Here is a 26,839-nt window from a genome sequence, read left to right as displayed (position 1 = left end):
CAGTATTTTATAAAGTATTAATCGTACAAAGGTCAGTTTTATACAAGTAGAAGTGTGTATTTACCTGGCTGTCAGTAATGGCTAAGCCTCTCTATTTGGACTGGTAGATCTCGGCAGACTGGCAACTTTAAAAGTAGCTCTCGGTTCAAAAAAGGTTGGGCACCCCAAGTTTAGCTGGTAGTCTGCACTATTTAGGCTTTAAAGTGCTTCATAAAAAATAGTTTGAAGGGTAAATATGTCCTCGTCCTCACCATGTCCCAGGCGAAGTTGGCCAGCCAGTACACGGCGGGGTTGACTCCGCTGACAAACTGCAGATGTTTGGCTTTGTTCACCCTCTCCTGGATGAGGAAGAGGACGAAGCTGGCCGGGATGAAGGACATGGCGAATATAACGCAGATGGACACCACCACGTCGGTGGAAGTCGTGGCCCTGGTAGAGAAGGAGAACAGCAAACAAGAGGTAGATAAAGGGATGTAAGTGTGTAGAAGAAGAGAAGAGGAGATAAAGCTCTGTCCATGAACCTCATTTCTGTAAAGATTTAGAAAAAGATGGTGAATTCGGCTCTGAAAATATATTTTTGGACGTGAAAAAAACACAAAGGAAACAATTTCAATACAATTCCATTCTCAAAGGTTAAGGTTATTTTCATAATCTTTACCCAAAGATATTCACTTTAATAGGATATTAAACACAATGAAGCGGAACATCTCTTTAGAGGCTGAAAAAAACTACCTCAACTTGTCATATGGTTTTTACTGCATTTATATAATATAAAGTACGTCACCTCGCTACTTTGAGGTGCTCTTTATCAGGAGGAGATATGTTTAGGAAATACAGAACTTTAACTTAATATAAATTAAAGTGTTGTTATGCCTCCATTGAAAGTGATTAAAGGGGCAATATTCGGCTCATTTTCAGCTTCAGATAAGTATGTTGTGCCTCATCTGTGACATATTTTCTTTCTTTAAGGTTCAAAATGGTCTTTATTTTTCTCATACTGCCTGTGCTGCAGCACCTCTTTCACCCTCTGTCTGAAACCAGAGCCCAGTCTGCTCTGATTGGTTAGCTGGCCGGCTCTGATGTGATTGGTCAACCGCTTAGAGATGTCGCGCCCCATAGCCTATCATGTGCGATGTGTCGGAGCGCTAGCCAAACAAAGGAGTCAAAAGAGAGCGTTTAAGGCATGAGGGACATTTCCTGTAATGCAATTAACAAATGAGACAAATTACTTTGCAGTATGAGGGTGCATTTAATCTAAAAAACATTTCCTACAATATATTGCTAATGTTTCAGGCGTGTCTGAGTACTGATGGCTTGATAGACAATGTTTGTATGTAGGAAAAAAACTTTTAAAAAAGTATTTTGGAAGGTTAACAGGTGAAGACAAGATTTCTAAATCTTGTAGATAGCCCTCTCCTCTTTTCATGTTAGAAACAAATCGTCTCTCCCTCCTCAGGGACGCTGAACTCCCCCTGCCCCCGTCATATATCTTAATTTGTGCCTGCTAATAATTATCACTGTGGCGTCTTCTTTTAACCCCCACCATCATCCTCACATGACTCCCTGCTGTGTAATTAGCATATTAAGTAAGTCACCCTGTGTGGCTGTATTTATCAGCGCCAAGCAGACGCAATTAGAAGACATAAATATCAAATCATTTAGTGGGGGGGGGCTGTGGCCCATGTTCCAACAGGTTGTGTGTTGGAGGGGAGGGGGATATTTTGAGCAATCTAACCCTGAAAGCTGGGAGCAGGCTAATTGCTGTGAAGAAAAGAGGACAAGCAATCTGCTAATTAAGTAATAATGGAGGAGCAATAAAGAAGAGCAAGGGGGGGGGGCTCTATTGCTCCCCTTTAACTTTAAAAGACGAGTGTAGGAGGGCTGAGAGCAGCAGATAATTATCAAATATGAAGCTCTTGTCATTGTATTACGGAGACAATGCATATTAAGCATATTACAATTAATTCAGCAGGATACGATTTTTAGACGGGATGTTTTTGCAGGCAGCTTACACCAATCAGAAATCAAATTAAATATAACATTCAACAGAGCAGACATTTATAGTCCTGAGCTAATTAGGAACGAATACATTCAGAGTATCTCTGTAATGAAACTGTGCTAAAAAACTGACATTTCTGAAGAGCAGAGAGGAAAATGAGAGATTATTTTCAGAGGGTGAGGGAACAGTTATATTGCCTTTCCTTCCATCTGCACACCGTCACTATCCGATAGCTCAGGACATCACCTGCATTGGAATTGGTTGCAAGGAGCAATAAAATAAAGTGTCTCTTCAAATCTAATGCTGCAGTGCGATTATTACTTATTGACTCCTTCTCATAACGGCTCAAAGCTCAATTAAGGAGGACATCAGTTCTTTGAAAAGGCTGATTTTCCCTTAAATGTGATTTTTTGTTATTGGGGATGATTACTTTAAAGACATCGTTAAGAAGTAAATGCTGATTGCAGCATGTAATGTCTGCAAAAATAATGACACCATCAGTGTTAAGCTTGGTTAAAAATCGTTGCTATAACTCTGAAAATCTGTCTGCCCGCGAGATACGTTTCCCTTTCACAATACAATAAATATACACTGCAATACAGAGAGCATTTTGCTACCAGGCAACTCAACAAAATACCATACAGAAGCTATTCCCAAGTAGCAAAGCTGCTGGAGTAAAGTTAACTGTGCCAAATCCACACGGAGAAAAAGCATCGGTTGATAAAAGAGGCAAAGAAGGCGAAGAAAGAGTGACAAAGAAGCGTATAAGCTAAACTTCAACGTGTGCACCAGGCTGCTGCAGATGTTTTACCACTGACTGTACCTGCTAAAACACCTGCATTTCCCAAAGGGGTTTATCTTATCTTATTAATACTATTTTCATTAGCAATGGGTCTTTAGCTGCTGGTGTTAAATTACCATATTGTTGGCATCGTCTGTGCTGGAAATAGACGTGTTTATCACAAAATGGTTGTTAGGGGTATCACAAAACAATACGAGAGGCACTGCAGAGGAGGTTCCTGCTTTTAAACACATTGTCATTAGATCGATTATTCCGATGACACATATTGACGTGGATTACATCTTGTTTAGTCCTCTGCTGGAGGAGTGTGAGCCCTGCACACTTATTAAACAGTGAGGAGGTGTGCAGGCTAATCTGGAGTTGGTAAATCAGAGAGGAAGAGGAGGCTGCTCCTGGATCTACTGTAGGCAGGCCGTCGTAATTATCTCTGCACCCCCCCTCTCTAACTCAGGCTGTCGGCAGCACCTGGTCACTGCATAAATACCTGACCAGGGTGGAACAAAACTGTTCCTGATTGGAAGCATCTGCTGGACTGCCTTTATAAAGTCAGGAGTTTACTGCATTGGGATGGAAGTGTTGATCACTACCTCAAAATAGACTAAATGCACGATCAGTGACAGATAATGCTGCAAAATGAAATGCGCACAGAGCAGATAGATCCATATGTTTAGATCAAGCACGTCGTTAATCCCTGACTATCCTGTGGAGCCGCTTCCTAGGATAAAACATGATAGGAAAAGTGTATATCCTCCTCTTTAAGGGCTCCCAGGGGCATCCACATCTGTGCATACTGTGCAAAACAATACCGTCAGCTATGCATCTGTCTATTTTGTATTCGTCTGTTGTTACTCATCTTTGTTACTCTGCTTTATCCCTGCAGAAAATCTAAAATCCTGTGTCTCAGCAAGAGGAAAAAGTGCTAAATGTTATATTCTAAGTGCTGAAATACACTATCTGTATTAGCCACATGAGTATTAACCCAGTCTTTAACCCTTCTTTCCCTGGAGTGTGAGACTCACATGGCCGCGTAGGACAGCTGCGCCTTGGTGAGGTTGAGGGGGTGGTTGGACACGGAGATGCCGTAGCTGCGGGGGTCCGTTCCTGCAGGCAGGTTGCCCCTCAGGATGGCGTTGTTGGCCACGCTGAGGAAGGACGCCATGCCGTGCCACGCCTGGTTGTAGAACCACACCTGTAGGGAAAGAGGAGCTTTTTATAACATGTCTCCTGGCAACTACAGCCATTCATCCAGCCGGGATACATAAAGGAGAGAGAGATTTAACATCGATTTTCAAAAAGGTTACCAAGACATCTGGACTCAAGCTGCCTTTAAACCATCTGAAATTGATGTTTTTCTCACTGAATAACAAGAAAGTGAAGTAGCATAGAAAGGCACACAATACATACTGGACAGCCTATGTCTGCTGGTTACAATGAGCTGTTGTGAAGGGCTCTTTGCAGAAATATGGCCACCACAGAGAACATATAAGAACAGAAAAACGTCAGTTATTCCACAGATTGAGAACCCTAAAAAGCATTGCAAGTGACACGCTGCCATTTCAATTGAAGCTGCCCCAAGGTTCCTCTGCATCATTGAGCAACATACAGTGAGAAGTGCAACCGCGCTACAGCGGCCCAAAACATTTCCATCAGGAAAAATGTGTTGCATCTTCAGAAACAATGCAAATATAAAAACACAAATGTGCCAAGACATTCACCTATTTGACGAAACATGTGCATGAGTTCACTTAAAGCACTGCATAAACAAAACGCTGCAAAAAGCTAAAAACCAGGGGACACTAAAAAGTGACGCACACAGCTGGGACTGGCGTGCTCGAAGACGTTAGCCAACTGTCACTGTTGGAAAAGTACCTAAAATACGAGTGTTATCGGCTTATTTTAACAATGTGTTCACATGATTCATTCTGATAGGTTAGCTAGCTAGCTGACAGCAGATCTGCAATCATACTGGAAGGAATCATGTTGGTGTTTCTTCATTTGCTTCATTCAATGTGTTTAGTCAGATTTGTGTTTTTATATTTGCATCGTTTTGAAGCTGCACGGCATTTTTCCTGATGGAAATGTTGTGGGCCGCCGTAGCAGGATAACATAATGACCAGATCCTTGGTGGAGGTCTTCTAGTTTCCTTTGTATTTCTATGCGTGTCAATTTCCATCCACTTCCTGCACAAAAAAGCCCATAGATGAGAGGGGTCAAAGGATCCCTCCAACATCAGTGGGGGCAACACACTGATCTGAAGGAATAAGCAACAGAGCTGACAAACATTACTGTTTCAGAGAAGAGAAGACTTCAATCCCAACGTGGTGCAGCTGCAGAGACGGAGGAAACACATTTTGCACTGAGTGAGGCGAGGAAGAAGAAGAAGAAGAAGAGGATGAAAGACTGTGAGGGAGGACTCCCCGCTGATAGTGCAGCTAATTAAGAGTGGAGAGTGTCAGCCTTACCACACACACACACACACACACACACACACACACACACACACACACACACACACACACACACACACACACACACACACACACACACACACACACACACACACACACACACACACACCACACACACACACACACACACACACACACACACCACACACACACACACACACACACACACACACACACACACACACACACACACACACACACACACACACACACACACACACACACACACTTTGTCTCTCTTGCTGTATCTCACATACAAATCGATATTCTTTCCATCAAAGTGTTTTTCCCTATGGTTTTTCCTCATCCTGTACTTTGTGAAAGGTCATTTGATGTTTTGAAGATAAGGAGCAGCAGACGCCTGCTAAATGCACGAGGGAGTGAGGAAATGTGAGCAGATACGTGAGGATGCATCTGCATTCTCACTTCTGAAAATACTTCAAACACCGGCGTGTTTTAGGGAGGAGCAAAACTCTGCTTTGAGATGTAAAAGCCGGAGATATTAACTCACATTTATTCCACTTACCACAGACTGAACACTCCTTAAATATAATTTTTGGTTATCAGTTGCTGTTATTTTTCAGCTATATTTATTCATATAAAACAATCCTAACACATAAGTAGAGCAGGTTTAGGTGCCTGCTTAATTCAACCTGAGAGATCATCAAACCTTCACCTGATTGGATGCACTCACACAGCAGAACAAAAGGCGCTCATAGTAATTCATACACATATGAATATATTACCTTCACGTTGTCCCTGGTTCCCAGCTTCTTCAGCAGCACCTCGGCATTCTGCAGGATCTGATCCGTCACATTATCCTTAATGAAGACGAGGAACACAAGAACAAGCTCATTGGACACACTTGGATAACCACCACTGCTCTTTGAAATGCAAAACAGGAGGCAGAGGGGGATAGAAAATGTTCCTCAGACCTCGGGAGGAAATGTATCCTGAATTTATTTTAGCTTTGCCTCTTTTGACGTTTCTGGGGATGATGAAAGTCATGAGATAAGAAGGGCTCCAAATGGACATATAGAAGGAGTAAAATGGTGAGGGGATATTGAAGATGTTAGAATACCCCCCCTCTCATGTCTCATGTGAAATGAGCCTTGGGATGAGGGTCTGCGATGACAGCGTCTGCAAAGTGTCATGTTGACGCCATGCTGTTTGCCCGGCCATAAGAGCAGCGAGCACATTATGTGATATAAATGCAAATGGCCTCCCGTTGCACCCTGCATCCATCGCAGAGGAGACGAGGGCGGGAGGAAAAAGTGCAGGGGACAACACGGGGGGGGGGGGGGGGGGGGGGAGAGAGAAATCAGGACAGACATCTGGAGTGAGGTGGAGAGCTCCAAGAGAGAAAGATTGAAACCACTGTTTTATCCCACAATCCTTCACTCTCATATTCTTAGAAATTTGCATTCAGATTTCTTTGGCGTGACAAAATGTTTACACATCATTTTGCGCAGCGGGAACTCGTGTGAAAGAGGAGGAATAAACCCCCCCCCCCCTGTATTTGACAGGAGTATTTGTGTTAAATAAAATCCTTTCTGTTCCACACACACACAGACACACACACACCCTGCTCTTCCTCCTCGTTGGTGAATCTTCCTGCAGCTCAGTGCGGGGCTTTGTAAAGCCGTTTGTGTTTACCTTCGCTCCGCTTTGCATCGTGCCAAGTAGCGGCGGGCAGTGCCATTAGGCGGCCTTACGGAGGATTAGCAGAGGCTGAAACGAGATGAGAAGAGGGCCAGCAGCTGCCTGGGTCTTATCCTGCACAAAGCACCCCCCCCCCCCCCGACCACCACCCTCCTCGCTCAAGGACAATGACAAGGCTGCTTTGGCCAGAGGAGCCAAGGCCAACGACTCAGCAATAAAGCCACTCGAGTGTGGGCGGCTCTGTGGGCTTGTATTCCCAAAGAGGGCTGCACAGATCAATGGTCAGCGAGACAGAGAGCTCATATGGTCTGTTTGACACTCATAATGTGTGTGTGTGTGTATGTGTGTGTGTGTTGAGATCTTGCCAGGGAGGACTTACTTCCCTGTAAGATATAAATGATTAAAGACATGTTGTTTGAGAAGGAGCAGCGATACTACTCAACATATAGACACTGGTACTATTTCAGATGTTTTTTTCCTGGCTTTATTATTCAAACTTCCAGCACTCGGGCTTTCTTCTCCTCGTCGTTAGCGTCACCTCTTTCTGCACAGAAGCCTATTTCTACCTGCGAGACACAGGAAATGCAATTAAACAGAGATTTCAGAGCCAAGCAGCACAGGTGGCTCAGAGTGCAGACACACTTCCTGTTAGAGCCTCACATCTTAACGGCCGGCAGCAGAGAGCCAGACGCCGTCCAAGGACAGAGCGGCACTTTAATAACGCGGGATGCAGAGCTAATGCCCGGCCATTAGGGTTACATCATCCCTGCTGCACGAATTAAAGTCACATTAGTGCAGAGGTCCTGGAGGGGGGCAATTAGCTGGTCTCAGAGAGGTTTGAACGGCCCAAAATGTTAATCACAGACAAGGAGGGGACATGGAGCTCAGGAATACCTTATGTGTGTGTCTGCTCGATGTGAATTTGCCTGATTGTGTGCGGAAAGGACCCAGATGTATCCAACGTGACACTCAGACAACCACAGCCTGTTTCCATGGACACTGAGTGAATCTAACCTCCTCTCCTCGTTTTAAGAATACAGCGGGGTTCGAAAGTCCTCAACAAATACCATCACCTGAACCCAACGCTCAAAGCAGAGCGAACAAAGAACGCTCCAATTAAGAGCCGCCCGCTCTGAAGGCAGCCTTGACAGGAGAGAAAACTGCTCCTGAACCTAAGACTTTTAGTGAAGGAGAAAGAGCGATAGCGAGAGGCTCAGGCACTTTAATTTGTTTTTGTATATAAAACTCGGGATATTAGAGCCCACATTTATAGATTTGGTGATTTAAGGGAGAGAAATCAGTTTCTGAACCTCTTGTGAGCCACAAAAACATTTAGTGTTTGGGAACAGCGAGGGGCTCAGGCAATACAGTAGTATATTATAAACTCAAAAACAATTCTGGATTGGTTCTTGGATATAAAACTCAGGAAATTGAGTTGAAATGAGCCCACATTTATAGATTTGGTGATTTGAGGGAGGTCATTTTTGTTTCTGTTCCTGAACTTCTTGAAGACATATAGTGAAGGAGAAAGAGGAACCGCAAGAGTCTCAGGCACCAACATATAAATGTATAAAATCAGAAACAATTTGTGGATTTGTTCTTGTACATGAAACTCAGGAAATTGGAGCCCACTTTTTAGGGAGAGCAATCTGCTCCTAAACATAAAATAAAGAGAAAGAGGCACAGCGAGAGGCTCGGGCACTAAAATATAATGGCTCAAACTATTTGTCGATTGGTTTTTGTCTCCAAAAGTTAAGCACACATTTATAGATCTGCTGATTTGAGGTGTTTTTGTTCTTCGTGTTGCAGATAAACACACTCCAAATCGATTGGTATAATCAGACAAACCTGGAAAGGAGTGATGAGCTCCCGGAGATCTCTAAATGACGCTTCGATCGTCGCCTCGCTCATACGGACCTGAGAGTTTACTCCTCCGACTGAAAGGCCTCCCAACCTGCAGAGGGGCAGAAAGGAGGACACACACAAAGACACTTGACATGCAGGAGTAAACACATCAACCTTATAATTAAATATGTCTCCCGCTGACAGTTTGCTTAACATGTTCTCAACAGCAGCCCAGGTAGTAATTTGAGTCTTTTTGTGTAAAAAAACAACTTGCCTGAAGATTGTCACTTTTCTCTATGTGAATGCATCTTATTCAAAAAACATATTAACACATCCACTCTGATAGCTTTACCTCGTCTTCCCCGAGTTTTCAAACGTCTTCACCAGGAAGTCTGTCATGTTACGTCCGGTTAAATCCAGCAAGGTGTCTGTAGTGTTCTGTATCCTCTGGTAAACACAGAACAAATTATGAAAAGTTAGCGTCGAAAACATATTTAAACGCTACTGAGTTTAAACCTCCATGATGTTTCTTTCCTTGGGGCCCGAGCTCCAACTCTGTGCAATGCAAACACACTTCAATTGTTTATGGAAAACGAGCTTCAGCTGTGAGAGCGAATCAAAACGCTGAATTCGCAGACTGCAAAAAAAACAAAACACGAAGCTAAAAGAGGCCAACACAATCCTCAGAGCAGCTGAGTCTGGTGATGTTCTAACTTTAAGTTTCAAAGCATTTTCAGGCTTTTTAAAAATGCAAAGTTTATCAGAAAATAATGTTTGGGAACATGTTTCCGTTTCGTCTTTTAAGTGCTTCACGCTACAATGTTCACCTGTTGGTTTCTCTTAAACTGAAGCCTCCTGCTGCGGAAAAAATGCTCTGTGATAATCTGTCAACGTTTAATTAACATTATGCAAAGCAAAGTAAAACAATGATAACACCCAAACATATTGTTAATGGCATTTTCAGTTAAGTTTCAAAGCATTCTCAGTAATGTTTAAAGATGCATGACTTTGTTTCTGCTTCTTAAAATGGTGTTGGAATATAAAACGTTTTCACTTTGCAGCATCCTGAGATCCTGACCGCAGACAGACTCCTGCAGGAGCAGCCAGCCAGAAACTCTCCTCCAGGAGACGCAGCATCAACAAAACTTCGGAGCAGGTGATATGTTCACAGCCCCGTGAACACGTTCCTTTAACGTTCCCATAACCCACAATTAAATCCGGCTCAAATCTAGATGCCCAGCCAAAACTGCGTAAGCTGTGTGTGATGTCAAAGAAACCTAATTAGATGCTCCTATGTGGATAAATGGGTGCATTCAAACATCCAATTAAGGGGGGGGGGGGGGGGGCAAGACCTCCACCATGCACAGACTGAAACTACACCAAGCTGCTTTAGCCTTGATAATTTAAAGAGCTAACACTATGCTAATTAGCAGAGTGATCCTTGATTAAAGTGTTATTGAGACCCCCTACTGCAATCAACGCGCGCCGTCTAGTTATTGTGTACAGGTGTTTATTAAAACTCCTACGAGAGTTGAGATTTAGTTAACACAATTTAGGTAATTTAAAGAATCATATTATTACATCGATTTTGTTATGTTATCTTTAAAGGACTTTGGGTATATCTTTTATCACAAAACCTACATTATAATACACTTTCTACTAAATGTAATTCATATTTGAAACAAGAAGAAGTAAATGTGTCTATTATCAAGTATATTTATTTATTCAACATTGTTATATTGTGTATTTCTTAGGAACCCAATTTATATTCATCTACTAAAAAAACATCCTTATGAAGAACAGAAACATATCTTTAAACATCTATTTCCAAATATTTGAAAGATGTAATATGTTTTGTGTTACTTTCCAGGAGGTTAACTCACATCAGGACTCTAATAAACTGCATGCATGATGCTTGAAATACAGGCCTCAGTGTTATGTCCAGGTGAAGAAGAAGCAGCACAATAAGATTAGCTGAGGATATGTTCGAGTAAAACAATAAGGAGGAGAAGAATAAAGAAAGATTATAAACCAGATTGAAAACAGACTAGCGAAATAAGGAAGCAGAAGACGTGTTGTAAAGGAGAGTGTAGGAGGAAAGAGAAGAAGAGGAAACTGGATAGCAGTGAGAAAACAATAAGAGGAATACCCATCTGGCTCCTGAATCAGAGATAAGGACGCACGCACGCACGGACGCACGCACGTGCACGCACGCACGCACCTCGTCTTATCGCTCCACAAACATGCTTCTTTTTCAAAAGCCACAGAAACTCAGAAACAAACAAAACCGCAATGAAGAGCTTTCATTCACACTCGGCTTTGTGAACACTGAGTCAGTGTGGCTCTAATTATATTGGCTTCGGTCCATACGTGGTACATACTCTCATTCTGCACATGACAACACTGAGAGATGGGCATGCAAACATGGGGGGGGTGTAAACTAAGGAGTAATCACATCTGTTGAATGAGCTGGTATACAGGAGCAGAGACATCGCGCTGTGTTCATATTAATCTCTGTTTATATCTCGTGTGCCGACACAAGTCAAATCTAATTTGATCTCATGTGCACGAAGAAAAAAAAGTAGTGGCAGTTTTTAAAGACTGGTTCATGGAAGATAAAATGTTGATGCACATTACCCCTCATGAGAGATGAACTGTGAGCATGAATGTGCATATATCCTCATTCCTGCTTTGCTCACTGTGGGGCCATACAATAATAGAATGCATGCCCCCCCACACCGTGAGGATGTATTCCCTTTGACCTGCACATTCCCCCCCATGCTAAATAAATTACGATGAAGCTGCTCACTCGTTCTCCTGTTCATCTTTCCCTCCTGCCCATCCTCACATATGCCCTTGAGAAACTTTAGAAAAGAGAGCGAGAGGATCACAGCGGGAGGTGTGTGTGAAATCTTTGTTTCCATGGAGATGGCAGGCAACAGTAAGCCCGTTATCAGTTGTGAGGTATTGACTCTGTTCACTGGTGATATTTAACCTTCACAGATGAATAGGCCGTCATGCGTGCAGAGGAATTGATAAAGCCGCCGCCACGTTCAGCGAATTACGATTGATGTATGTATCATTTGGAGACTGGCCCCACTGCAAATGACTCTCTCTGGACTCATCTGTCAGCATATTGAAGACTGGGATTGGCTTACTATTTGCGTGGGCGAAGAAAGAGTTTCTGCACGGTAAAATAAACACCATTATTTAAATTATTTTGCTGGTTTGAGGGGAAAAAACACAAGTGAGTGAGAGTATCTGCTGAGCTTTACAAAAGGAAGTGATGATTGTATAATGCAGAATAATCCCAGAGCTGTTTTTATCCACTTCTGTGAGTCCTTCATTTAAATTGTCAACAACACGTCAGCCAGACTGTTAAAGAGTGAGTTGCCATACAATTAAACTGCATTGTGATTTACACTGAGAGGGAACATATTTACAATCCTGACCACAGTTTGGCTCACAAAAAAACAAAAGTCTCACTCACTTTAAATTAACAACACTATTAATACATAAAGAAAATTCATTATTTTAACACTAACCATGGTACGTTGCAAAACCCAAGGTTGTTTTGTTGCCTTTCAGACCATTCTTGGAAGAAGAACTTAGTAAGTATAAGTAGGAAAGTATACCTTAAAGTAATACAGAACGGCCCATTTCAGAATCATATCTTTTAAATCATTTGATGATAATTACTGATGCATTAATGTGTTCTTCTCTTCAATGTTGCACTTGGTAAAGTTTTGGGTCGCTTGGCCCGTAATAAAACATCATGATTTATTGATTTATTTTGTATAGTAACTAACGCTGTAAAATGTAATGCCGTGAAAAGTACAATATTGCTTCCTGTTTGTAGTGCAGTACAATTATAAAGTAGCCTGCAATGGAAGTAAAGTGCATTACTTGAGTAAATATAGTTAGTTACTTTACACTGTTGGAAACTGGACTGTTATCTTGAAGAAAAAAACACTAACTAATCTTAATTGAGGATGCAGTTTAGTTTTATGGGAACATATTTTCTCAGTAAGAGACATTATTGCTACTTTATGTTATCATTTGTTGAAATCATAGTGAGTGAAAGAGGGGATGATTCTTTCTCCAAAACCAGCTGTTGGCACAGAATAAATCGGGCAGCGTGTGAACACATCAGGCAGACACTTTCTCTCTCTGCCGGCTGCTGATTGGTCCCTTTGACTCCCAGCACCCACAGATCCATTTGAGTGTAAACGAGCTGTCCGGAGGCAGGAGACGCTCCACACAAAAGCAGAAAGGTCGCTGAATTGTGGGGTGAGGTAATGTTGAATGAAGCAGAGATTTTCTTTGTTGGGCTGAAAAATGTGTCCCTGGGAAACTCTCAGTCTGTCATGATCAGGCCAGAAAAGCTGCTCCACTCTTTGTGTGTGGAATAACTGCAGAGAGCTTCCTCTCCAGGATCATGTTTAAAAATGCGATCATGTTGGACACAATCACACAGCACAATGAGGAGAAGAGCAGCTGCAGTTTTGTGTCACCGTCAGAGTTTGTTCATAATTTATTTTCCATGAACAATTCTTTCTTTTTGTTTGAATGCCATCAACTTGCCAGGGACTGCAGATGAAAATGTGTCTCTATGGATACATCTGGCACATTTAAATGATAGATTTACAGTAAGTGCTCATGTTAATGAATGTGTATTGTCCCTTCTTAAATCAATAAATACAAACTGCCGGAGCCCATACTCCTGTTCCTGTGAGTCTTTACTTCCTGTCAGTCTTTTACTGCTGTTCCCGCTATTGTTTACTTCCTGTTTGTCTCTGTCTGCTGTTCCCGCTATTGTTTACTTCCTGTTTGTCTCTGTCTGCTGTTCCCGCTATTGTTTACTTCCTGTTTGTCTCTGTCTGCTGTTGTTTACTTCCTGTTTGTGTCTGTCTGCTGTTCCCGCTATTGTTTACTTCCTGTTTGTCTCTGTCTGCTGTTCCCGCTATTGTTTACTTCCTGTTTGTCTCTGTCTGCTGTTCCCGCTATTGTTTACTTCCTGTTTGTCTCTGTCTGCTGTTCCCGCTATTGTTTACTTCCTGTTTGTCTCTGTCTGCTGTTCCCGCTGTTGTTTACTTCCTGTTTGTCTCTGTCTGCTGTTCCCGCTATTGTTTACTTCCTGTTTGTCTCTGTCTGCTGTTCCCGCTATTGTTTACTTCCTGTTTGTCTCTGTCTGCTGTTCCCATGAGTGTTCAACTCCTGTCTGTCTTCTTATTTAGTTCTCTCTATTGTGTCTTCTTGATATATTCATATGAAAGGTGCTATATAAATAAACTTGCCTTGCCAGACCACCACACAATATTTCAATAAATATATAATAAGAAACATGTCTCATGACCTTCTGCACTACCCCACATTTCTAAAGCTGGCTTATAGCCCCCCTGGTGGTAAAGTTGGTAGCAGGGAGGTGATGGTCTACAGTTGCACTTTCATGTATTATTATTTATTAAAGATTGCACTAATGCACTGGGGTCTGTGAAAGAGGACCTTGGTCAACCTTTCCCCCTCATAATCACACTGTGTGTCCACATCTCTTCAGCACATGAACTCGCACATGCAACGGTTCAGAGGCAGAAATAAAAAGCTCTGTTGTACAAAGACTGACCCCTGGCAGATAAATTCATTATGCAGAAAGAAGCTGATGAACAGAGGCGGGTAAATGTTAAGTGAACAGCATGTGTGTTGCATATAAATGCTGTCCCACTCGTAGCTTCTTTTTGTCCTAATTTTAAAGTTTCATGCAGGGCGCAGTGGGAGATGACTGGCAATAATTGTGCTGCATGATAATAACTCCTCAAGGTTGTTTCCATGTGTCCATTTTCTATCCTTTTACAGGATGTGGATTGGAACAAGATAACAGAGAAAGTGATGCAAGTGAATGTAATAAGATGCAGTAAAGAGCAAATGCTCTTTATATTGATGCTTTACTTGCAACACACACAATGACACAATGAAGCTGAAATCCAGTGAAGCCGCTAAGTGGCAGCAATTCATAAAATAACAAATAGAGAAGCAGCTGAATGAGAGCATGAAGGAGGCTGTTTAAAATGGAGAATCAAAAAGGGAAAGACCTCGATGAACTCGCACGGCGGCGCAGAGATACGAGTCAACAAATGGGAGTGACAGCGATGTCCTGAGCTGCAGGCCAGAGGAGGAAGAGGTTACACAAAGGGCACGCCGCTGTTTACTGTCAACAATCATCCTTAACATCATACCTGCACAGGGCACACACACTTCAGACACACACATCAGAGGGAAACGCAGCATTTAGAGGAGGAGGGGAAATAAGGACAGGCAGAGTCCCTCTCCTTAATGGACGTCGCATTTGTCCTTCTCTACCAAGTTCCTCCCATATGAAAGGGGCAAATTAACCATGATTAGGGCGTAAACAAATAATAAATAAAGTGCTGAGGAAGGGGGTTTATAGTTTGAGAATATACAAGAAAAATCTAACAATTACTTTACTGTAATCTCAGAGAATATTCAAGTGTTTGTCTTGTAAATACTTATCAAAGAATTACTGAGATATTGAGGAGAAACCACAACAAATTCCTAACATTTTATGACTATAATTTCCTAATTTGATGTCTCATTTGTCCTTCCAACAAATTTGACAAAATAGTTGTATACATTATTGTGAGTTTTCTTAACTGAGCTCACTTTGAACACTCTCTAAATTCCATTTAAAAAAACTTGTAAAAGTCATTTTCAGATTCATTTAATGTGATGCCATCCAAAACCAAAAAATACAATAACTAAAATAGCTTCAGGCAATGTTGCTTTAGAGTAATTTAAAAGTGCATGTGTGCAATAAAGCCAGTACATTGGATGTAATTACACCATTATAGTCTAGTGTCACATGTAGATGTGTAAGTTAAGTGTGTGTAGGAAGCGTTAATAATGCTACCGATGTGCAGAGAGATAAAAGCTCCTCTTTATGAATCTGTAAAAACTGCTGGTGGATAAGCCATCAGCACACAGTTCATATTTCTTTCAAAATAAAGGTCACTACTGCCATTGTTGACTGACTTTATGAATGGGTATGTTACAAACAAGCGAAAGTAGTAGTTTAGTTACATGACACTAAAAGCAGCCTGGATCGTCCGCGTTAATCCCTCATAAATGCACTAATGTTTCAGGTACTTTGCACCTTTCAAATGCTCTTAAAACTAAAGTATTACAATCCATTGAGAGATTTAAAGCTTAATATTCTGAGGTTTTATTAAGAGTTTCGTTTATTTTATTCCTTGATTTCTGTGTCGTTGTGTTCGTGTTCTCATGTCTCGCATGGAAAGACAATGTAATCTCAATGAGACTGCTGATTCAATAAAGCTTAAATAAATAAACATGTAGAGAAATACAAAAAGTCTATGCTGGATTCTCTCCCACACAGCCCCCCCACCTGTCCTGAAACGCCTCCATTGGACTCCTTTGCTTACTTCCTGAAATTAGTGACATCACTATGTAACACTCATTCTTCTTTTGGCAAGCGCTCCTACACGTTGGTGATAAGCTAAGGGGAGGGACATCTCTAAGCGGTTGACCAATTACAACAGAGCCAGCCAACTGGCCAATCAGGCTTCCAGGGAAACTGGGCTCTGGTTTCAGACAGAGGGTGAAAAGAGAGGCTGCAGCACAGGCAGTATGAGAAAAATAAAGAGCTTTTTGAACATTAAAGCATGGAGACACAGTAGAGAGATCAAATACTAAAATCAGCAACACCATGTGCAACCTGCAGGCCCAATCAGCAGAGAGCATTACTCTGTATGAAATGACAATGAGTTGAACATTATTTTCTCTGTTCTGCAGCCATGAATCCCCCGCTTCTCTCCTCTCTTCAACCTGGGTTTAACTTCCACAAACTAATTCCCAGCCACCACCAGACTCCAGGAGCTTTAGGTGGGGTTAGGAGAGAGACATTCAAATTAAAACCTCTCAAAATGCAGGCCCATGGCACAAAGCCTGAGTAAACACACAGAGCCGTCTCTAATAAAGGACGTCGCCCTCTATTCCCTCTCCAGCTTAGATTCCTCATCATCATCACACGGAGACAGCAGTGCAAACCATTTAGCTCCAAATGAGCTTCTTTCTCCTTCCTTTTTCTGTGAATGCTGATTGGTGGAGTCAGGGGAGGGTACAGGGTTGTTGTTGGGGGTCTCTAACAGGCCCATCGATTCGGCCTGGAGGATCACTGCAGGTCACACACACCCCGCTGCATGTGGACGTGTATATTGTCAAAGTAATGGCCTCTAAAGGAAGGGGTATCGACTTCAAGCCTCCGTGGAGTCGTAATGTGAGGAAAAGGTGAAAGTCTCTATTAAAAGGTGCTGCAAGGTGAAAGGTTTCCATATACCAGACACGATATGGATATATTTTTGCATCTGCAAATTCAGGGGATTTAATTCAAGCTGGACTTGAATGTGTGCACGCTGGTACACAAAGGGAGGCAGCACAAAAGGCGCATTTACATTCTGCAGGGCGCCGCAGATTCCCTGGTAGTAAGTACCTTTACATTTTCAAATCAAAATGATGCTGACTGCGACTTTCACGCCAGAAGCCTCCATGATAAGCATTTTTTATTGTACTGTTGTGTCATTGATTTTTTTTTTTAACACTGCAGTTTATCCCACTGTGACACACAAACACGGAGGACAGCAGACCTCACACACACACTCACTCTGTGACCTTCAGGTGAAAATATGTTTTTTGTGCACAGGACAATTTTAGTTTGATATATTTTCGTTTGTTCCACAAAACATTTTCTTAGAGACTAGTTGAAAGACAATACAAGTTTTAAATGTTTGCTTTGAATGTTCCCCTAAAGTTAGCAATACATAATGCCCTATGCATATTAAAGCATTTATTTGTATTTGATTTTTATTGTATGTTTTCACCTGGACTGTGTCCCCTTAAAGTCCCATAATAGTGCCTGCAGAGAAAGACTGACCTGAGGGGGGGGCAGGCCTCCTGCTCCCGGGGAGCAGTCAGGTAACATGATGGTGCGTTTAGGTGTGCTGCACTGGCAGGAGGGGGAGGGGTTGGCCATGCTCCAGTTCCCCTGCAGGAAGATGTCGGTGATGGACGGATCCACCGGGGGAGTGAACCAATCAGAGCCAGCCGAGGAACACGGGAGCTTCCTGAGAGGAAACAAGGGGGGATGACGAGAGTTTATCATTAATTATACGCAATATGCTCTCTTATCAACATAAGTACAACTGATGGGTAGCATGGACCTTCTCAGTTCTCTTAATCCAAGTTAATGTCTTTATTTTAGTTAGAAACCTAAAGATATTCACTTTAAACTGTTCAATCTAAATAGATATTTAACTATTAATCTGATATCAAAGAGTTTGAAATTATTTTCCTGTTGATACACTAACCAATACGTTGTTGAATCATGGCAGCTCTATTATATTCACTGTTCTTTCATTATCATGAGTTACAATATATATATACTTTTGAAAGACTGCCATGACTAATCTGCTGCATATTTTCAAGACTAATTGATTAATGGTTTGCACCATAACATTCAGAACATTTTTGAAATGTGAAGTCTGTCATGTTCAAAGGTGTCGTTTTGTCTGAAACCAAAAGATATTCACTTTAATATGATAAATAAAAGAGAAAAGCAGCACATATTCAGTCTTGGAGGCTTAAAACTGCATTTTCTGAATATCCTGGATGAAAAAATGTACTTTTTAATTTTCCAAATAGTTCAACTGATTGGTGAGTAACCTCGAAGCTCAATAGAATTCATTGTACATTCATTAAATTAACACGAGTTAACCAAATGTACTTCTGAAGATGGTTGAATAATGACTGGTGTCTGAATGAAATCGTGGTGTTTGAAGTGGTGTAAGCTCTCGTGAACTACATTTGCTCCAAGCTCACCAATAATTCCTTTTCATTCAGTTTGAAAATAAATTCATCCTTCAAATTATTCTGACGAGGATCAATCACTTATTAATCACATCAATCAATGTCTTTTCACAATCATACTGTACACAGTGCTCCTTTTGTAATGCATTGGGTGACATGCTTACAGCATGTTCTATTCGTGCAGCAGGGTTTTTGGCTCGGACTCCATGTTTGCAGACATATTACAACTGTATGAGCACCATGAGGAATGCACGTGCACACTAACACACATCTTATGGCTTCTTGTGAGTAAGAACGTACGGTATTGGGTCTCCAGTCATGCAGCGAGTGCCAAAGCCAGGATTGTTCACCAGCGTCTCCACCACCTTAGACACCTCTGCATTACCCGGGCCATCATTGCTGCAAAAGAATAAGAAATAAATAAGTAACATAAACACATCCAGCAGGCTCTAAGACCAAAAACAAATTCCTCTTTTAGTGGAGCCATGATGACTACTAGAAACTGGAACCAGGAAAACATGAAGCTACAGGCTAAAAGATGGGGTAACGCTCGGAATTGCTCATTAAATAGTCTAAAAACATAGATTTGTATGTGTTACTTAAATCATGTTTTCATGTAAGGCGATGTCTCTTGGCTTTTGCATTGTATTTTTGTTATGCACAAAGACAAAGTCCTTGTACAGTGAGTGCAAAACTACTTTCTGATTCAGTTTTGTAGCATTGATTTGAGCAAAGGCAGCGTGAGGAAGCCTGATTTATAAAAAGAAATAACCTTCTATACATCCACGTCTTATTGTGATGAGAAGTGATCGTCTACCATCTATAATTCATCGGATGATAGAATTGACTCATCAATGGTGGTCTAAGTCGATTTAAAGAATGACCTTGATGGAATCTAGAAGCCTGCTATCTGTAAGGTGGTGTCAAGAAGAAGCTGAGTGTACAGAACGGTGGAGCAGGATAACTGACAGGAGGGATTATTAGAGATTAAAGGCCCGGACATATTGAACCAGGAGAATCATTTTATTTAAAAGGGACAGTTCACCTTAAAATATACGACTGTGTACAACAGTATCCTGTCAATACGTTTGGAAGACAAAACCTTATTGACGATCCAGGACATTTACCTTAAATACAGCTTGTTATATCCATGACTACATAGAACGATTGTTTTAGTTTTTCTTGCAATTCAACACAAAGTCGTTAGCTCTTGTCTCCAGTCTTTTTCTTGAGATGTCCAAAAATGATTATCTTTAGGGGACCAAACAAGAAGAAGGAACATGCAAGAGGACGTCTCATGTGGTGCATTTCCAGGAAACACTCCACAGCATTAGGGTCTAGATAAATAAAAAGTGAGGAAGAAAATAAAAAATAGATGAATGGGGAAACAAACCTTTTGCAGCATACCGTCAACAGATTGGGAACTAATGTGCCAAAACATTCACAACACAACCAACTCAAACTACTGGAAAGATAAACATGGGGGATTCAAATTCGCTATTTGAAGTCCCTAGTTAATAGAACAACAAAATCTGCTTCAGAGAATACAAGGAGCTTCCATTGGACACAGAAACGCCTCCATTGGAATCTGTTGTTTACTTCTAGAAGATAGTGGCATCACTATGTTACACTCGCTTTTCTACTTGCTAGCACTCAAACAGATTGTGTGTGATTTCCTAAGGGGGGGGGACATTTCTAATGGGTTGCCTAATGCCAGCCAGCTAACCAATCAGAGCAGACATAGGGTGAAAAGAGGTGCTGCAGTATGTAACAAATAAAGACATTAAAGCATGGAGACATGCCAGAGGAGAGGCAATACATACTAATATGAACCTGAAAGTGAGCAGAATAAGGCCAATATTTTTTTCCTACGTTCTTTTTCTGATTTGTAGATTGTAATTTAGTTATGTGTTTTATTTATGTTATCCTCGTAAGGAAGGCTAGCTCGGTTGTTGTAAAACTGTCGAATTAAACTGGAAAATCTGGAAGTTTCGAAGGAGGAGATATGAGGAGGAAGCTGGACTGTACTCTAGAGAAGCCCTCCCAACCCCTCCATGTAGAGCTTGAGAAGACGAGGAGCTCGTTCAGCGACAGACTCATCCCTCCTCGGCACGCCACAAAGCGCCTCGGACATACTTTGGTAGAAATCATTGAATTGAAATCCCTGAAATAACAAAGCTAGTGCTGCAAACTTGTTCTGCTAACTTTGAGTCATATATCCCTAATATGAGCTGCTCAGGATTCTGTGTACAGCCTTTCATTATCATCTGAGTGTCTCCTTTGAACAATCTCCCTATTCCAATTTCATTCTCATTACTAAGCACACACACTCTGCCCTTTATCTTAAGGGTGCCAGGGGAGTTAAAACACAGCGTTTCATAAAGAGCGGGCCGATGGCTTCCTGCCAGCGGTGGCCACAGCCCGCAGACCGTTAGGATTGATACAGTGTTCATTGTCTCGTTTAGAGTGCCTGCATGAAGGTCACACGGAGCCAGTTTCAAGTGGTCCGATAGTAAAAATGGATTATGTGCAGCCATCTGTTTTACAATTAAGACTGGCTGGGTTAGCACGATATTTCAGATCGTAAAACTACTGGACAGTCGCAAAATGAAGACTTGTGCATACACACAGAAACAGTGGAACTAATGAATGGTTCATCTAGTCCACATGACAAATCGCAGAACGATGTGAGGAGAAAGTCAAATGAAGGCTGCATTATATTACAGGAATAGGCCCTCTGGTGATAAAACAGTGTTCCTGTGTGTAAGCTTTACTGTCTTTATTCTAAAAAAACCTACAACTTAAATTAAACCAAGAGGAAACCACTTTTAATCACACCGTCACTCCGGAGAAAAGACAATATTTTGTTATTGGCCAGAGGGAGTGTCGTTAACATTAAGAACACTCCAGTTTTAAAAGGTAAAACATAAGAACCCTTCACAGGAAGTCCCAGGAAAACTCAGTGTGCACTTCAAGCTGTTCAACAGAGAGTGTGTGACACTGGGAAGTGAATACCGTCAATGAAGCACTACTAGTAAAACACATTTTATTCCCACTACTCTTAAGCTGCATTGTGTTGACATAAAGAAGAGATATGTTCCCGTCACCTTCTTTAAAGGGGCCCTATTCTGCAAATTGTTATGGTTTATTTTAGTATTTAGTAGGGTTGGGTACCAGAAACTATCCAAAACAGTACCCAACCCTATATTTAGTGCCTCTACTGTGACATTTGACATGCTTTAATGTTCGCAAAGGTATTTTTCTCATACTGCCTGTGCTGCAGCACCTCTTTTCACCCTCTGTCTGAAACCAGAGCCCAGCCTGCTCTGATTGGTTAGCTGGCCGGCTCTGTTGTGATTGTTAAACTGCCTATAAGCCTATCACGTACAATGTGTTGGAGGTCTATGTTACAGAAGTAAACAAAGGTGTCCAATGGAGGAGTTCCACTCAGGGGGGGGGAGTGTGTGGGAGAGAAACTAACTAGTGTGTAATAACACACTTCAGGAAAGGGGAAACCACAAATAGCAGAATAGGGCCCTTCACTAATATCTGTGAAGTGGAAACAGAGTCAGAATGATGTTTCAGCTCCACGGAGAGAGACACAGACATGATTTAAATGTTTCTGATGATACTTGGCTCAAGTACAAATCTGTTAGAAAAGTACTGAAACCTTTTGACAATGCAATTAAGTTTCAAGTGTAGTCACTCGTTTCAATATTCAAGCTTTACTTCAAAAGCTTTATTAACCTTCTGTGAATGGATCAGTTTTAAAGGTGTCTTTAATGAGCTACATGTTGGTATACCCTCTGCAGTGTTCATTAAAAGCGCTGCACTTCATACGGTTAGATCCTTTGAAATAGCCATTTGCATGGTGCTGTATTTTTGTTAGGCATCCTCTGTAATAACTAGAGTATTCTACAGACTATAGACTGATGAGCTCACATGGAGCATCACTCATTTTTGTAAACATTGTTTTCATCAAAGTTTAAAGAAATAACTCGCCCCCAGGAATAATAATTTCTATGGTGGCAAAACCGTTTTTTTTTAATAGTGCCTCTCTTCCTTTGGTGTACAGTTGTTATGTTCCAAAGTGCATTACAAAATATGTGAAAAGTCATGAGTTTGTGATACAAGTGAGACTTGGATTATTGTGCACAAGACGTGTGAGAGTTTGTAAATGGATGTTTTCATAGAGTTGCTGAAAAACAAATGATCGCTTTGGTAGTGAAGAACTCCTTGATGTTCCTGCCTTTGATAACTATCATTATAAGATGTATAGCATTGTTCAGACATGTCTTTATAGATAGTTTCTGCAAGTTTACAACGTGAAGAATTGCCATCAAAACGTCTTGTGAGGTGTTTACCTGTAAAAAGTGGTTTGAGGCAGCCCGTACATCCAGGGCTGCAGCTCCAGGCTGGGGTACTCCGTGAAGGGGGGCACGATGAGAGAGAAGATCAGAGACAGACACACAAAGGCTGCAGGTAACACCACCTGCAGAGGGAGGACAGAGAGCACGGAGATCTTTTGTTAAATCAGGAGACATTTCTGTTAAATCGAGAGACATTTCTGTTAAATCAGGAGACATTTCTGTTAAATCAGGAGACATTTCTGTTAAATCAGGAGACATTTCTGTTAAATCAAGAGACATTTCTGTTAAATCAGGAGACAGTTCTGTTAAATCGAGAGACATTTCTGTTAAATCAGGAGACATTTCTGTTAAATCAGGAGACATTTCTGTTAAATCGAGAGACATTTCTGTTAAATCGAGAGACATTTCTGTTAAATCAGGAGACATTTCTGTTAAATCGAGAGACATTTCTGTTAAATCAGGAGACATTTCTGTTCAATCGAGAGACATTTCTGTTAAATCAAGAGACATTTCTGTTAAATCGAGAGACATTTCTGTTAAATCGAGAGACATTTCTGTTAAATCGAGAGACATTTCTGTTAAATCGAGAGACATTTCTGTTAAATCAGGAGACATTTCTGTTAAATCGAGAGACATTTCTGTTAAATCAGGAGACATTTCTGTTAAATCAGGAGACATTTCTGTTAAATCGAGAGACATTTCTGTTAAATCAGGAGACATTTCTGTTAAATCGAGAGACATTTCTGTTAAATCAGGAGACATTTCTGTTAAATCGAGAGACATTTCTGTTAAATCAGGAGACATTTCTGTTAAATCGGGAGACATTTCTGTTAAATCAGGAGACATTTCTGTTAAATCAGGAGACATTTCTGTTAAATCAGGAGACATTTCTGTTAAATCAGGAGACATTTCTGTTAAATCAGGAGACATTTCTGTTAAATCGAGAGACATTTCTGTTAAATCAGGAGACATTTCTGTTAAATCAAGAGACATTTCTGTTAAATCAAGAGACATTTCTGTTAAATCAAGAGACATTTCTGTTAAATCAAGAGACATTTCTGTTAAATCAAGAGACATTTCTGTTAAATCAAGAGACATTTCTGTTAAATCGAGAGACATTTCTGTTAAATCGAGAGACATTTCTGTTAAATCAGGAGACATTTCTGTTAAATCAAGAGACATTTCTGTTAAATCAAGAGACATTTCTGTTAAATCAGGAGACATTTCTGTTAAATCAAGAGACATTTCTGTTAAATCAAGAGACATTTCTGTTAAATCAAGAGACATTTCTGTTAAATCGAGAGACATTTCTGTTAAATCAAGAGACATTTCTGTTAAATCGAGAGACATTTCTGTTAAATCGGGAGACATTTCTGTAACAAAATGCAATTTGACTGAAGCACAAAATGTGTACATGTGAGAATACTTGTATTAACCCTTCTTTACTTGAATTACATGCTACAAATTAACTGATACAACCAACAATAGCGTGCACACATTAATACACCACTTGCAGGGGGAAGACAGATGATATACTGCTGCATGTACACATCATTTTAATACTTATATATAGAGCCTTTTCTTATCAAGCTCCACATTTGTGGAATCAGCTTCCAGTTTGTGTTCGGGCGGCAGACACCCTATCCGTTTTTAAGAGTGCGCTTAAGACCTTCCTTTTTGATAAAGCTTATAGTTAGGGCTGATTAGATTCAGCCCCTAGTTTTGCTGATATAGGCTTAGTTTGTCGGGGGACATCTTACTTCTTCCTTCTCTCTGTCTATACCTGTGTACTCTCATGTTCCGATTAACCCAGCTTCCCCAAATGTCTTTCTTTTTGGTGTCTATATACGCTGGGATCCGGAGTCATGGATGATCCTGCGCTCCTCTGTCCTGGATCGCGAGCCCTGGATCTTGAGTCGTGGCTGTGGTCCTGGATCATAGGTCCTGGATGGATATCCTCGTGGATTCATCTTCCTATTATACACACATGCATTTCCAAACATTTGGACTACCTATGTTGCAAATGTATTATCTCTTCAATTTACACACGGCATCTATTGCACGTCTGTCCGTCCTGGGAGAGGGATCCCTCCTCTGTTGCTCTCCCTGAGGTTTCTCCCATTTTTCCCTTTAAACTGTGGGTTTTCTTCGGAAGTTTTTCCTTGTACGATGTGAGGGTCTAAGGACAGAGGGTGTCGTATTGTCATACTGATATTCTGTACAAACTGTGAAGTCCACTGAGACAAATGTAACATTTGTGATATTGGGCTATATAAATAAACATTGATTGAATGATTGATATTCAAATCATGCACACTTTGCAGGGTATTAATTGCCAAACAGGTTGATTTAACAAAACAAAACAGTAACAGCAATATGTAACAGACATACTTGACTGAACAACTTAAAATGTCTTTCATCAACCAACTGTCAACGCATGCTACACAATGACTGATGCAGTCAACAATAGTGTGCACACATTAATATGCTCCTCACTGACTTGTTTGGAGTTTGATTAAACACTCGCACCATCATCTGGCCCCTCATGTGTAATTACTTCCTCACCATTCTCTTGTCTTTTGTGGTATTATTATAAACCACACGCCAGACGAATCTTCTTTCCTCCGTCGTGTAATTCTCTTTGTAATTCATTGTTAGAGCTGACAAAAAGGTCAGCGGGAAAAATGCAAGCTATCTTTAATGTGTAATCACTTGCAGGCTGGCGGCAGGGGAAGGTTTGCGTACTCTTGATTAATTGCAGGCCGTGCAATTTGCCAGGCCAATTCAAGATGCTACAATTGAAAGTCCTAAATGTACTGCATGTGGAAAAGTGCTTGGAGGAGAAAGATAAAGAGCAGCGATGAGAGTGAAAAGCTTAATGGCGGAAGAGAAGAAAGAGTGTTTCTCTCTCTGCAGTAATTGCAGGTGACAGCTGCTACTTCTCCCATTGAGAGAGATCTACACAAAGTCATTACGCTCACAAAGCCCAGGCACTGCCATGCACAATGCGTGAGTCTCAAGTTAAGAGGGGATTTACAACAGGATTACATGCAAACTGGGTATAAACAGAAAAACACAATCAAGAAGTGCTTATTCATCTTCAACTCAAAAACCTCATTACATTGAGTTTGTTTCCCCAACAATCACTCATGTCAATCCATTTACTGCATTAAAGTGGATAATAACACCATATTTCACTGATGTGCTAATATGGTCTTCTCTCATGTATAACTAGACTGGTTACAGTGAGTAACAGTGTGTCACCTGCTAGCTAAGATAGACTAATGCCTGGAGTGTAACCACCTATAGCTAGAAGGTGTGCACAATATCATCAGTCAGAGTGTTAAGCATGTTCATTGATACTTTTTGTTTAAAGCAAGTGGGAGGATGTAATGTTTATGCAGATGCATGGTGCATTCGACACGGCCAGTTTGAAGTAAAGTAGTAAAAGAAGATTATTTTAAACTTAAGCACGCCTGGAAGTCCCTCTTGTGTCAACAGTATAACATGTTTTAGAAATGAATTCACAGCAATAATACAGAAACCTAAGTATAACAAATGAGCACTTCAGGAACTATGCTGTTGCTAAAATTAGATTTGAAAACACATATTCTGAATTCCTAAACATGAATGATAAACTGCAGCTGGAGGGAGTTTAGCGTTGCTCCTTCCTCACTCTGACGCTGCCAACACTTTCCTGTTCCCAACTTTCCTCCCCATAAATCAGGGCTTTTGTGTCCCACGCCATAATCTCTTTGTATATTCCCCTAACTGCTTGTATTGGAGTAGATTACCT

General features: G+C 41.1%; 1 protein-coding gene across 3 annotated transcripts in view; it reads right to left on the bottom strand.

Moving 5' to 3' along the window:
• The window catches only part of LOC117559274 (phospholipid-transporting ATPase ABCA1-like), a 135,226-nt gene that overhangs the window by 33,642 nt on the left and 74,745 nt on the right, over positions 1–26,839 (bottom strand). For all 3 annotated transcript variants that reach the window (XM_034236066.1, XM_034235991.1, XM_034236150.1), the window contains exons 30-37: positions 23,038–23,165; positions 18,974–19,072; positions 17,742–17,931; positions 9,129–9,223; positions 8,780–8,885; positions 6,016–6,090; positions 3,821–3,990; positions 252–429 (exon numbers count right to left, since the gene is read on the bottom strand). In XM_034236066.1, coding sequence (XP_034091957.1) covers positions 252–429; positions 3,821–3,990; positions 6,016–6,090; positions 8,780–8,885; positions 9,129–9,223; positions 17,742–17,931; positions 18,974–19,072; positions 23,038–23,165 — 1,041 coding nt within the window. The remainder of the gene's footprint in view (positions 1–251; positions 430–3,820; positions 3,991–6,015; positions 6,091–8,779; positions 8,886–9,128; positions 9,224–17,741; positions 17,932–18,973; positions 19,073–23,037; positions 23,166–26,839) is intronic.

This window comes from Gymnodraco acuticeps, unplaced genomic scaffold (assembly GCF_902827175.1).
Source record: "Gymnodraco acuticeps unplaced genomic scaffold, fGymAcu1.1, whole genome shotgun sequence".
In the NCBI taxonomy this organism is placed as follows: domain Eukaryota; kingdom Metazoa; phylum Chordata; class Actinopteri; order Perciformes; family Bathydraconidae; genus Gymnodraco; species Gymnodraco acuticeps.
Note: the sequence above shows the minus strand (reverse complement) of the source record. Positions and strands in the feature narration are given on the sequence as shown.